At 46.8% G+C, this 14,313-nt stretch overlaps 1 protein-coding gene across 1 annotated transcript in view; it reads right to left on the reverse strand.

The window, feature by feature from the left end:
- Nucleotides 1–14,313, reverse strand: part of LOC115933187 (SH3 domain-containing kinase-binding protein 1-like) — a 112,522-nt gene that overhangs the window by 5,117 nt on the left and 93,092 nt on the right. The window contains exons 3-5 of the mRNA XM_063702347.1: nucleotides 10,863–10,972; nucleotides 6,810–6,938; nucleotides 2,816–3,084 (exon numbers count right to left, since the gene is read on the reverse strand). Coding sequence (XP_063558417.1) covers nucleotides 2,816–3,084; nucleotides 6,810–6,938; nucleotides 10,863–10,972 — 508 coding nt within the window. The remainder of the gene's footprint in view (nucleotides 1–2,815; nucleotides 3,085–6,809; nucleotides 6,939–10,862; nucleotides 10,973–14,313) is intronic.

A 14,313-nucleotide genomic window follows, 5' to 3' on the forward strand; every position in this document is an offset into this window, starting at 1 on the left:
CACAAAGTTAGGGCTCTATACTTAGGACACTGCAACCATCCAAACACTGGGCAGAGAGCTGTCCTCCATTTTCAGGTATCCAACCCTCCATTTCACATGCATATTTTTACAGACTGGATTGGAAAATCAAGAAACAAAGATGCCTGAGACACCACAGTAAAATAAGGTGGAAGTTATATTGCATTTTCTCACTTCGGATGAGCACGATGATGGTCCCTATTCTCTGGAGCAGTGTCCCAGCTCTGCTGTCAACATACTGGGTTTATATCACAACGAATATGAACCAGTTGTGATTCATTACTGTATTTATTTAAGCACACATCATGCACCCATATCTCAGTGGGTACTACTTAGGGATTAGGAAGGAAGAAGGTGAGACTCCAAGCAAAGGCTCCAACCCCAGGAGACTGGCAGGCAAAGCCTCAAGCAGTCCAGCTGTGGGGAGTTAATTGGGGAAAGCAGTCCAAAGAAAGTCACTAAGTCTTGAACTAGTGAAATGAAAATGAGCGTAAGTCTATGAGGAGGAAGAAACACAGGGGAATTGACAGAGAAAAGCCAGAGAAAAGCAGGGAGGTGAGAACCAGCTTATTTGGGGATAAGGAGAGCTGGTGTGGACTTGAGTTGAAGGCTAACAGGAAACTGACATGAAGAACTAATACAAGAGACTAGTAGGGACCCACTGACTCTGGGCACGAAGGCCAGACTGACGTAGGCAGCAAAAGGCAGGCTTTGGGAGAGAGGCCACTGTGGGGTGTTGACTCAAGAGATGTTGGCTGGGGAAAGACAATTCCCACCAACTATTTGCAGGCTTCACAGTGTGGGAGAAACATGGTGTGGCAGCCCGGAAGCACAGGGCATTTCAGATGTTGCAGGCACCTCTCAGAGGGTCCAAACAGCTAAAGCCCTGAATTCAAGCCAGTCTGATGCCATGAAGGTCCTGTTCAGAAGGCAAGAACCAATGCTCTGGGGTATCCTGGGGCCTCTGGGATGTCCTGTCTAGGAAAGAGACACAGGTCACCTGGACGTGGATGGGGCCTTTGGGTACCCAAATGAGTAACCTCCAGAGCCAGATAGGAGCTGGGGACTTTAAGGGGTTAGAGGTAGCCTGGCTGGCCCCAGGATTCCTTCTCAAGTACCATCTGTCAGTCCTGTATATTAATCTGATGGATCTCTTCCAGGCTGGGGTAAGTCCAAGAGGCTTCAATTCCCTCCCAGCCTGAGTGGAACAGAACCCGCTTAGAGCCACATTACTCAAAGCGAATTCCATGGAACCCTCATCCTAGGATGCTCTGGAAAAAAAAGGTTCTGTGATTAAGCAGGTGTGGGACACCTTGCATATGCTATCCTCTCCATCCTCCCAATGCAAAGCGAAGGCTCTGAAGAGCCCTTCAGAAAAGAACTTAAGTTTGCTTAACCCAGTTATCCCCCCAAAGTGACCACAAAACACATTAGGACCCTCAAGCCACGTAGAGGGAGGCAGGTGACAGGGCTTCTGCTGACCCCAGACTGGCAGAGGGCTTCATCGCTGTAAGTCTCTGGCTGCATCTCCTGTCACCACCCCAGGCACCTCCAATCCAAGGAGGCCAGTCACCTGGGGATGTGTTGACCTCACCAGGCTGCCCCGTGTGGCCAGGAATCAACATGATGTTTTCGCTGCTGGAGTAGTGTGCTCTTGGCAATCCTAAATCATCGTTCAAAATCCTACCCGGGAAATAACTCTTTGAGATGCCTCCCTTGATTCTCTCAAGAAACAGCTAACTGATCCCTAAACTCCTCGAGCCTCAGTTTACTCAGAGCAGTGCCTCCCTACTTTTTTTTTTTTTTAGACGGAGTCTCGCTCTGTCACCCATGCTGGAGTGCAGTGGCGCAATCTTGGCTCACTGCAACCTCTTCCTCCTGGGTTCAAGCAATTCTCCTGCCTCAGCCTCCCAAGTGGCTGGGATTACAGGTGCACGCCACCACGCCCAACTAATTTTTTTGTATTTTTAGTAGAGACAGGGTTTTGCCATGTTGGCCAGGCTAGTCTCAAACTCCTGACCTCAGGTGATTCACCTGCCTTGGCCTCCCAAAGTGCTGAGATTACAGGTATGAGCCACCATGCCCATTCTCTACTTCTAATCCTCCTATGGGCTTTGTCATTGCAAACCACATCCTGGATGATAATGATGTATGATACTTATTTTTGTGTCCAGGTCTTTCTCCTCAACAAAGTGCTCCTTGAGGATTAGAGATGTGGCGAGAGTGTGTGTGCAGCCATGCAGGAAGAAAGACCCCCACTGCCCCGCCCCGCCCACTGCAGTCTCATGGTGAGAACATCTTACTGAGTGTAAAATCTTGGGCTTCAAGATTCCCTACATCTTCTTCATACATTACTTGTACCTCAATGCAGGCCAACTGCTTCATCTGGCAGCTAAGTGAAGAAATTGCCATTTTTCTGTTGCAAGAGGAAAAGCTAGCTGTTGAGCTTATTTAAGAAGTGGTTCATGTACATACTGTATTTTATGGGGGATTTAAATGCTTTTCTTCTTAGCAGCCTGCTGAGAGCATCAGTCCCTGCAATGGACTCATCCCTCTATGCCCCATGGCCAGCCCGTGCCCTTCCTGCACACAGTAAGTCCAGCAAAAACATGCAGCAAAATTTAGGTATAAATTAAGACTCTCGGGGTCTACACGCACTCCCACCATTGCTGCCACCATCACCGGGGAGACCAGGCCCGCCCTCCAAGGCAGGCTGGGATCCATGCTTTCAGAACTAGGTGCTGGCCTGGCAGAGAGCAACCTGGGTGACGGCCCCCAAGAGTCCCCAGGCACTCACTTCTGCTGGTCCTTCATGGTCTCGATGATGCTCCTCAGCTCGCGGACCTGTGTCCTTAGCCCCTCCATGGCCGCCTGGCTGCTGGCCGCAGGCTCCATCTTTGGTTTTCCTTCCGTGCCGAACAGAGACGGGGAGTTGGCTCTGTGTCCAGCTGTTCCCAAAGAGGATGACAGGGGGGAGGGCGCCGCTGAGGACAGAGGGGCTGGCCCACCGCCACCTGCTGCCATGGTCCCTGGCTTGGGCGGCAGGGATGCTTTGTTGTCAGACACCTGTGATGAGGGAAGGCAGGGAGGGTTCAGGGCCGGGGATTTGTGTGCTGCTTCTTTGTCCTGGTTAGTCAAACTCTCCGTTAACACCACTGTCCCCGCCTCTCTCCACACACTCCATTCACTTGTTCCTTCATCCACAAGCCACCAAGGGCCTGCTTGGTACAGGCATTTCCCCCTTACTCACATGCTGCCTTCTATGTATTTTAAATGTGACCTTCTTTCTGGACAGAGAGTTTCCGACTGGTTCAATATACACATTGAGATGCCCAACTACTTGCCAGGCACCACAAACTCTGAAGTGAACAAGACATGCCTTAATAGGCATTCTCCTGGTCTCCAGGGAGCTCAGAACCCAGTGGGGTGCAGACAGACAGACAGACCAACGCACTGAGATGGGGGGACGACTGCACAGAGGGAGGTGAGCATACAGAGCCCCAGAAACACAGAAAAGGGGCCAGCCATCCAGACGGGCAGGCATCGCAAGCAGGTGCTGACAGTCCCGTCTTGGAGGAGGACCAAGAAGTAGCCAGAGGAAAGGAGGGGCGCTTAGAGAAAGAAGCTGCAGCGGGAGGGAACACACCAGGCAAAGGTCTAGAGGCTGCAGAGCAAAATGCATTGGTGGGAAGTACTGCTAGACCGTCAAAGGGGGCAAGAGAGGGCCTTGGGGGCAGAGCTAAGGCTGGGAAGTACAAGCGGCTAGGCGAAAGGGTGAGAGGAGGGCACACGGTGCTGAGGACCATGCTGGCTGCAGAAAGGCTGAAGGGTTGGCAGATCTGGAGCTGGAGAGAACTGCTGGGAGAGTCTTACACAACGTAAGCTAGAAGCGGTCAGGGTTGGACCCAGGCAGTGGCTAGGAGGATAGACACAAGACAACTTTGAGTGATGTGGCGAAGGCAAGCACAGCCGACATAGAGCACCAGGCATTGTTCCCAGTGCTGGGGGCAGGAGTGGGCCAGGAGGATGGAGACCCTGCCCTCATGGAACAGGCGCCTTGTGAGCAGGGAGATGTGGTCCTGGACAGGATGCAGAGGGTGGAGGAGGAAGGACAGATCAGGGACCACGGGTGTGGTGCACACACCAGGCATCGAGATTGTACCTTTCATGGGAGAAACAGCAGATTGAAGAATCAGATAATGATTTCCGTTTTTGACACATTGGATTTTAGGAGCCCTTAGTGACTGGGAAAGAGGGGAGGAAGAGGGGATGAAGCAGAAGACAGGCCTGGAGGAGAGTCCAGAAGGAACGAAGTGGTTGCATGCGTGGGTGAAGGGTGCTGAGAGGAAAACTGGGTGGAGTCCACTTGATGGAGCCAGGGAGACAGAAAGCTGCTCCTGGCAGATGAGCACCTGGATGGGAGGTGAAGGTGTGGCCTGCAAGTTTAGGACTCTTTCCAGAAACTTGGTTAAGGCAGGAAGACGGGAGAGAGGGAGCATGCTCATGCGGAAGCTTCAGGGGGAGGTGGGATCAGGGAAGGGCTCTGTTCACTTTCCAGGACTGGGGAGATCCGAAGCTGCACGATACGCTGAGAGAAAGAGCCAGCGAAGGGCCAGGCTGAAGATGGAGGAGACTGGCGGGGGAGGCCTGATGGAGAAGTGTCCTGAGGAGGCCAGGAGGGCCGAGGAAGAAGGACAGTCATGGGCGAGAGAGAAGAGGGGTGCCCAGTAGGCCCCTGGGGGAGAAGGCACCAACAAGGGAGCTGGAAGGCAGGTGGCAAGGAGGGAAAAGAGTGGGACACGATGTTGGGAGGCGGGGGCGATGAGCAGCAGGGCAGAAGTAGAGGCTGGTGGTGAAGCTTGGCAACGCGGCCGTGAGACTCCCTCCAGCAGCAGGTACCCAGCAGGCTACCCCAGCGCAGGAGCCAAAAGGGGCTTGGCTGGCATGGCGAGGAGGCAGAGTCTGGATTCAGGCTGTGCTAGAGGGAGAGACTGGGCAGAGAAAGCCAAAAGCAGATGGGCCATCATTCCCAGCCTCTCTGCTCGCCTTTTTTCTGCCAAGTTACCATTGAGGAAAAGTGCTCTCTGCTGCCAGGAATAGCGCTCCGCCAGCCTGTGCTTTATCATTAGTAGGAGTCAGAGTAAGAGGGAAGAGGAACTGACATTTCTGGAGCAATGATCACATGCCGGACACCGGCTAGACAATTTGAGCAACGATCGGTTGGCACAAGCATTTTACCAAGCAGAAAACTGAGGCTTAGAGAAGTGGCTGAGTAGTTCCCCAAGACTCATAGGTAATAACTGGCAGAACAGGGGATCAATTCCCTATCAACTGGATCCCTCAAGTCCAGCACTGCGACTGTGGCTGCCTGAGTCTGAAGATTCGCACTCTCCTGTCCTCTCCTTTGCTTGTCACCTATTCCTGGGCTTATGCCTTTTCCTGTTGCCCATCCTGCATCCTTGCGGACCTCCCATACTCCTGTGACCCACCAATGCCTTTGCACTGACTGACTTCCAGACACTTCTTGAATCAATGCTTCTCTTGGCATTTCCTATATGACACGCTCTCCCGGCCCATTTCGGCTACTGAGCAATTTTAAAGCCCTCACAGAGTATAGGCCACCGCCCTCCCTGATCAAATTAGTTCAAGTGGAATTTCTAGAAGCACTGAAGAGCACAACATGACAACTCCGGGGAAGTGAAATAGGCTAATGGGATACAACTGTGTAAATCAGAACCACGAAAACCCACTGTCCAGCAGTAGATGTCACTGTAGAGACACCCCAGGGATGTCAAATGAAACTATACCTACGGTCACCAGAAAAAACGGGTCTAAATGCAATTTCTGCAGATGGAATCCTTTTATAAAGAAAGAATGCTTCGGTTTTTGAATAATTACAACTGATCTGTTGTATAGGATCACGTTTTGCTTACTGTATCAGATTTTTCAGAAAATCTATACATGTAAATTCTTAAATCTATGGAGAAGGAAAATTCCACGGTAACCTTTGATTTCTTTGTGCTATTCCTGCTTCAAGTGACTATAGTTTTCTGCTTTTAGACAGAAAGAAGTTGCTAATATGAAGAGAAAATAATTCCAATTGACTTGGTTTTCTTAGTGGGAGAAAATGGAATTTTAAAATCTTGGTTCGTATTCATAGGAAGAGAATTTGCACAAGATGCTCCTCAAAAGTTACATGCAGTAGCTAAAAGTTAAATGTCTTCCTTGTTTCTCATAAACTAATAAAGTATCTATACTATTCTCTGGGCATGGAATAAAATTAAAGTGTTTTTAGACTATAAATTTATCATAGAATGTGACTCCAAATCAATTTTCTTTAAGAGACCACATTAGTTATTTATATTTATGATCTTCCAACTATAATTTGTGACCAGCTTTGAACACAAAAGACAAGATCTGTGGGCAGAGGGCACAGCATTTAATATATTTAATGTCTTCTCTCTAGACGCCTCAAGGCATTTTAAATTGTTCTGGTTGTGGTGATGGTGGTAGTGTGTGAAGGTATTTGTGAATGTGTGTGTGATGGTATGAAGAGGAGATCAAACCACAAGAGAACAACATGGGAAATAAACAACTGAACTTGTATCTCAGGGATTCTGCCTAGTTTCGGAGACTGCAACATGCCTTGGGGATTTTGATGAGTAACAGAATCGCTGTCACTGAAGAATGACAAACACCTGCACTGTTTGTGTATCTTTGTTTGGTTTATAACCCATCATTAGCACATGCATGAAATGACAGGGACACCCTCGCCATGGCTGGTGACTCACTTGGGATATGGTAACAGTCTTGGAAGTTTTCTTTGACGCATCCACTCCTCTGTGCGCAAGTGAAATGTGTTCCTCCTTATCCTCTTCGGGACTTGGGGAATCGAAGATATCAGGGCTTGAAAGGGATGACTGATAAAGCCAAAAGAAAATGCTTTTGTCAGAATTACACCTTAGCTGACACCACTTTCGTTAATATAATGCTGTATGCTTTCCAAAGCACTCGACACTGCTATTTTGTCTTCTCACGATAACCCTGTGAGGCAAAAAAGTGTGCTGTTATCCACACGCTCAAGTCACATAGCTGATTAGTGGCAGAACTGCGACTAAGAAGCAAGGTTTCCTAAACCAGGGATCTTGCCACTGATGTCCATCAATCACTTCATCCTTGCAAGCATCCATCGTCCATCCTTTCCTGCTCCTTCCTCTAAACATTTGCTACCATGTGCCAAGCAGTGAGCTTGTACTGCAGACTTAGTGACATGCCACACAGGATGCCTGCCCTCACAGGGCTGACAGTCTACCAGGGAAGAACACACAGGTCAACAAGAGGCTGCTCTAATCTGCCTCTCCTCCATTCCCTCCTCTTCCTTTTCCTTGACCTTTTCCATGATCACTAAATCTGCTGCATACGGAAGTGCCCTAAAGGATGTGTCTGAGAGAAAACCATTTCCAGGGATAAGGGCTCACCAGGCTTGTGGTCCAGTGACCAGTGTTTCCTCAGCTTGAGAGCACAGCCCTGCTTGCTAGTGCAACAAGCTCATATCTCCTTTCGTACCTGCTGCTAAATCTCTGCCCTCATTATTGCTGACAGTCAACATTCATTTTGGAGTCTGTATTGCTATAGTATATTTACAGAATGGCAGCATCTTTTGGTAAAATATAGGACGACACCCCTGTTCTTTCTGCCTCACTGTGAAGATCACTATAAAGATAAAAAAGCCAGATGAGGCCAGATGCAGTGGCTCATGACCGTAATCCCAACACGGGGATTATGAGGCGGGAGGATCTCTTGAGCCCAGGAATTTGGGACCAGCCTGGGCAACATGGCGAAACTCCATCTCTACGAAAAATACAAAAATTAGCCAGGCATGGTGGTGTGCACCTGGAGTCCCAGCTACTCGGGAGGCTGAGGTGGAAGGGTCACTTGAGCCCCGGAGGTCGAGGGTGCAGTGAGCCATTGACATTGCACCACTGCACTCCAACCTGGACAAAAGAGTGGGGACCCTGTCTGGAAAAAAAAAAAAATTCTGGACCAATTCACTGGAATTCACCTGGTCACGGATGATCACTGGGCTAGAATTTCCCTATTTTGGAACAAAGCAAATTAAAATAAGAGTTCCTATAGCAAGGAATCCTTTATAATGAAGAATCTTCCACAGATCTCTTTGAGCAAGCTCATCTTCAGCTTCATCTCTATGCTTTCTACCCTGGTGGTAGAAAAACAATCCCATTTAAAGTCACCACTTGGCGTTATTATAGAAAAATTACACCCCAAAATATCGTATGTTTTCTTCTGTTTACTTAAGGCAGAAACCTAACGCATTTTAGGGAATTTTTAAGCAAATTTTTCAATTTAACAGGTTTTATTTGTTAATCTTCATTTAATCTGAAAATCCAATTACCTAGAATAACGTTTCCCCCACCACCAAGCCTTCTTATTAATCTAGGCTTAACTGCTTAGCCACCATACCATGCCTGAATCCTTTCATTTTGAGATTTTATTCAAAAAGCCAGTTCCCTCCATTACAACCTAGGGTTCATGAGCTGCCAATCAAAGCTTGCTCTTTGAGTCCTATAAACATAAAGAACTTCAGCTAGGGTCAGAGGCCCCAGGCTGGGGAATCATGACTGGTGCATTTCCTCCATCATTTCCCCCAGTGGCCTTTGAGGAATACGCCCATATCCACTAAGCCTCCACTTGCCTATGAAAAATCCACAGGTGCTAACTGAAGAAGAGTAAATAGGAATTCAATGTACACATCCAAGTAGGGATGAATGGGAATGAAGAGAATATAATATTTATACTTTAAAGCACAAATATATCCTTTTGTTTTAAGTCTGCAAATGAAATCACTTCATATAAAATGCCAAACTTCGAGTCATTGTGCCGTAAGCTTCCTGCAGGCAGTGACCATGTGCTTTTCATTCCAGTTGTATCTTTGGTACCTGGCACAGTGCCGAGCCCATAGGGGATAGATGTCTATAGAGTTGTTGAATGAATGAACAACTGTGTAGTCCGAAGGCAGTGAAGATGATATGTCCTCACCACATCCCCCAAATACATACGAACTCTCAGGCATGGGATGTATGGACCAAAGGTGGGACAAGAGATGGTAATTTAAACCTTTCTGTAATTCTGGAAGTCACAAGGCTCTCTAGACCTTGAAAAGTTGGGAAGAATTTGGAAGGAAGACAAAAATGATCAAGGATTTACAGAGAAGATGGAGGAGGTAGGATTGAAAAACAAAATATAGAGATACTAAGAACCAACTAAACAGGTCGTGGGTATAAGAGGGGTGTTGGGGTGGGGTGTGAAGAGGTGAGAGGGAGAAGGGAAAGAAGGTGGTGTTGACAGAGAAGTCTGTATAACAATAAAAAAAAGTCAGCTACTTTTAAAAGTGTTTCACCCAAAAAGTTGTCAATGCAGTTAGGTTTTTCATACTAAGAGGAAAAATAGGATGACTCAAACCATACTTCCATACTCTAGATATGAGAGAAGAGGTTCCAAGGAAGTGACATTCTTTTTCTTCTAAATGATGACACCTTAGGTGGGATCAGTGATGACATGAAAATAGGAAGTGTCCTGGGAAACCTGCAAAAGGTTAATTCCTTGGTTTATCTGGGTAGACGTTATAAGGACTTAGACTCACTGGAACAAGGCAATGTGCTATATGGAAATAAATAGAGAGAGAGAGAGAGAGAGAGAGATCGAACTTATACACAAACACAACTTGTGGAAGGTGAGCTTGGAGGGGACAGAACAACCTGTGGCAAAAGCAAAGCATACATTTCCCTTTGACCCACTTCCAGAAAATTTTTACCCAAGTCAATAATTTTAGAGCAGCATCAAGATTTTTCTGCAGTGGCATTCATTTGAGTGTTGTTTATAATGAGGAACTGGAAACAACATAAATGCCCAATAACAATACATTGGCTAAACGCTCACATACTCATAGGTTAGAAAAATGGGCAGCCATGAAATGTGATGTCAGGGAAGAATGTGTCATGACTGGGGAGAAAGGCACACAACAGAAGAGGAGAAAAGCAAGTTTCACAACGATGCGTACTACGTAATCCTATTTGTGAAGAAATAATTTTATATATACAAATAATTTTTTTTAAAAAAGCTAAGGCTGTATAACAAAAAGTTAACGGTTCTTTGCACTGGGGAGCAGGATTACAGATAACTTTCTTCTTTACACATTTTGTAGTTCAAATTTGGTACAATAAACGTGTAATAGGTTTGCAATAAAAAGTCATTCAAAACGACCAAAACAAAAATCTTCTATGGGTTATCCTGAGTGTTCCAATCAGTCTCTCCTTCATCACCAGGTGCCTCATATGTTTGAAAACAATCTCCTGAAGGTCTGTGTGGTATTCTGTGGAGGGGCACAGGCAACGGGGATTTGAGAGAGAAAGGTTCGGCTGCTGCCTGGCGCTATATAGGAGCAGATCTTTATTTAGTAAAGTTTTGTTTTGTTTACACACCAAACCAGCCTCATTCTCCTCTCCCCACCCATAAAACGTGATTTTTTTTCTTACCCATTTCATTTCAGGTTCAAATAACAATCAGTCTGGAAGGAAAGAAAAGGAAAGGGGGAATACAGAGCACCTACCTTGCTGGCAGAAACACAAAGAACAAATAGAAAGAAATGCCGCTCAAGTCAAGAAGACTGAAATCACTTTTGGTTGGCAGTGTATCTCATGGCCTCCCTCTCCCAGGGTGTCCACAAATCGGCTGCTTGCAGAAGAGTCCTTAGCTAGAGTTTCTAATCTGTCCTGCTTTTCCGCTGTAGAGAAGTAAGGGGACATACAGTTTGAGGAGACACTTACAGATGTGAGGGACTGGGACGGAGGCCGCCTCCCTGTAGCTTCTGGTCTGCTTGTGGTCGGATGACTGAGTTTCTCAGTAGATGATACCATGGAGTCAAAACCTTCTAAGTCTAAAACAAAAGTAAAACAGTTTTAAGAGCCAAAATAGGAGCAAAGACTCTTATGATATGTCATAAGCACCTCTCTTCCTCAATAATAATACTTTCTGTCTGGATTACACTTCATCTTTTACAAAGGCTGTTTACGTCCTTTGGTCATTCAGTAAACAGGATTCAAACTGAATGGAATAATCATGTCCTTCTTAGTTTAACAAGCTATTGCATGGAAGAGAGAGAAACAGGATTTTTCTTTTTCCCTTCTACAGCTATATCCATAAATCTTTAAAAAGCTACAGAAAGAGGATGAGAGGAAGAATCCTCTTTTTTCCACAAATCCAAGTCCATTTTAGTAGACAGAACACTCTGGCAGTCTCGACACAAAAGGCAGTTATTACAAGGTACAACAGCCACAAGCGAGTGGATGTCGGTCATTGATTCCAAAAGACAAGAAGAGATGGCAGTCCTGCTCCTCTGCATTTGTGACTGGTCTAGAGGCAGCTATGTAGTCCAATTTGAGTTACTGAGCAATATAGGGCAGTATACTGAGAGCCTGTGGGAAACAGATTTTTCTCTCTGTCCAGAGAGAGGCAAGTGAGAAGGCCTTTTGTGTTGCTGTTCCTCTTCTTTCCTGCTTGGGATGCTACTGTGTAAGGACAGGATGTCTGGAGCTGTGGCAGCCATCTGGTGACCATGTGGCCATCTAGTCACAGGATGGCAAGGGAGAAAAATGGAAAATGTTAACTGACAACCCCGATGGGTTGCAACCCTGGGATGATCTAGTGCCCAGACTTCTTGCCATGTGAAATTAACAAACGCCTGTTATTTCAGCCAGTTTTAATCAGATATTCTTTATTTGAAGCTAAAAACATCCTAACTGCCATAACTGCAGCTATACTGGCCCAGGACAGAGAAGTTAAAAAAAATGATGTGCATTTCCCCTCACTTTATTTTGGGGATAATTCTTTTGCTGATGGTTATAATAAGTGGTCTGGCTGTATGACAGCTTTATTCTATTAATGAACAGGCAGGTGTTATCTGCAAACTATTTTCTTTAGTACAATATGCAAAATCAAGCACAAGTCACTGGTCAGGAGAAGCCATTAAATTACACCTGGGATTATATTAAGTGACATTATCCTAGCACCTGATGATAACTCCTCTTATCAGGGCAAGGCAGGTATAATGAAAGGTTAACCATCCGCAGAGATGGCACAAAGGAAAACATCAGTGGTGCTCTGAAGCCAAGAGGGAGCCCATCAGCATCCAGTACCTGAATGAGGCTCATAAACACCCATCTCTCTAGCTGGGCTCAGCAGGGTGCCAGGAGGACCCTGGCCAGGGGAGGGCAAAGATTCCCCCTGCTAGAATGTGCTTCTCCAGTCCTGGCTCACTAAGCTGACCCCTCTCAGGGGCCTTCCCTTTAAGAGAACCTTATTATTATTTTTTCTTTCTTTCTTTTCTTCCCCTCCCTCCCTCTTTTTTTTTTTTTTTTTTTTTTTTTTTTGACAGGGTCTTGCTCTGTCTCCCAGGCTGGAGGGCAGTGGCACAATCTTGGCTCACTGTAGCCTCAACCTCCTGGACTCAGGTGATTGTTCCATCTCAGCCTCCCTACAGGCACGCAACACCATACCTGGCTAATTTTTGTAGAAATGGGGTTTTGACATGTTGCCCAGGCTGGAGAAACTTATTTTCTTAAAAGGTTCTCCTCCAGACTCTACCCTGGGACTCTCCTGTACTGAGTCCATGTTGTCTAAAATGAAAATTCCCCATTACACACTTGGATGGATGCTAAAAGCCACCATCTGACATGAACAACCCCCCCAATTCATCTTTTTAAATCACTTTCCCCTGATGATAAATGTAATACATGATCAGCGTATAATTTTTAAAAAACAAAACACGAAATTGTAACAATGAAAGAAAGTCAGCTATAATCTTACCACATCAAGACAAGCACTGTTAGTATTTTGGCATATTCTCCTCCAGGCTTCTTTTCCTGTAGATAGTATAGCTCATACTACATGTAATATTGCATTCTGCTTATTTCCCTTAACCGGATATGCCATGTCTCTAAAAATTCTTTGTAAATATTTTAATTGTTGTTGCACTGCAATTAATCAATCCCATTTGTTGGATAGCTAGTTTCCAAATCATTTCCCCCTCCTATGGTTTACCGTTTTGGAAGAGCGCCGCACAAATATCCTTGCATGTACTCTACACATAATGAGTTTAGCAGCTTATCCGTGCAGATCTCCAACTGTTCTGGAAGAAGGAAATAAGGCCCAGGACAGGGAGGTTTGTTGGGGGCCGGGCGGAGTGCTGGTTGGGGAGGACAGAGGCATAACGAGGGGCAGAGGAAGGCTCGGGGAGAGGAGAGAGGACAAAAACCCAAGAAGCAGATGCTGACTGGCAGCCAGTGAAGGAGATGGAAGAGGGGGCTGTTAAAGTTTCCAGCAAACAGGCAGCTGCCAACGGCCTTGGCTGGTAGCTACCAGGGGCAGAGCTGGACAAACCTATATCATGGCTCTGTCCAGGAAACTAAAACAAGCTCAGGAGCAAAAACTGAACAGGATGAAGTGATAAAAGAACAACGAAAGGCTAATTAACACTGCTTCTCCAACTCAGCTGCACAGAGGAATCACCTGGACAATTTAAAAAAACAAAACACCACTGCATCCCAGGAACTGACTCACCCCATCTAGGATGCATCCTGGGCACAAGCAGATGTCAATCTCCCCAGGGGATGTGAACATGCGGCAAAAGCTGAGAAGCACTGCTCTAGAAGAGGCTGGGGGCTGAGGGGAGGGAAGGGAGTGAGGATTTGGCCAAGCGGAGGAGTGGAGAGGCCACCAAGTGACTGAAGGGTGTTCCAGGGCCCAGTGAATAGAGAGCCTGCCTGGGCTCTCTAACAGTGGGTCCTCCCATGCTGGGCTGAGGAGCGCTGGCCCGATTTGGAGGGCCACAGAGGTGCTGGAGCACTTGACGAAAATGGTGGCCAAAGGCTCGAATAATTGGTGGCAGGTCAGACACACTGCAGCTGGAGCCAGGAAGAGGCCCGAGATGTGACCCAGCATAACAGTGGGGTGGGAGAGGAATGCAGGGAGCCAGGGGAGGGGATGGGACAGCTTTGGGCCCCTCTTAGGATGGACTTGGTAAGTCCACTTGTGTGCAGGGGTGGACAAGTTCACACCAGGAAACTTCTGCCAGGACTCCAGGGAGGATTCCATCTTTGCCATCCCCCGACCCTCCTGGGCCCACTGAATTAAGTCCACCTGGCAGTTTAGGATTTCAGAATGTGTGAGGTGGCAGTCTGTAATGAGTTATACTTTTAAAACAACCCAGAAGTATGATGT

The sequence above is a fragment of the Gorilla gorilla genome, chromosome 21 (assembly GCF_029281585.2).
Source record: "Gorilla gorilla gorilla isolate KB3781 chromosome 21, NHGRI_mGorGor1-v2.1_pri, whole genome shotgun sequence".
NCBI classification, from domain to species: domain Eukaryota; kingdom Metazoa; phylum Chordata; class Mammalia; order Primates; family Hominidae; genus Gorilla; species Gorilla gorilla.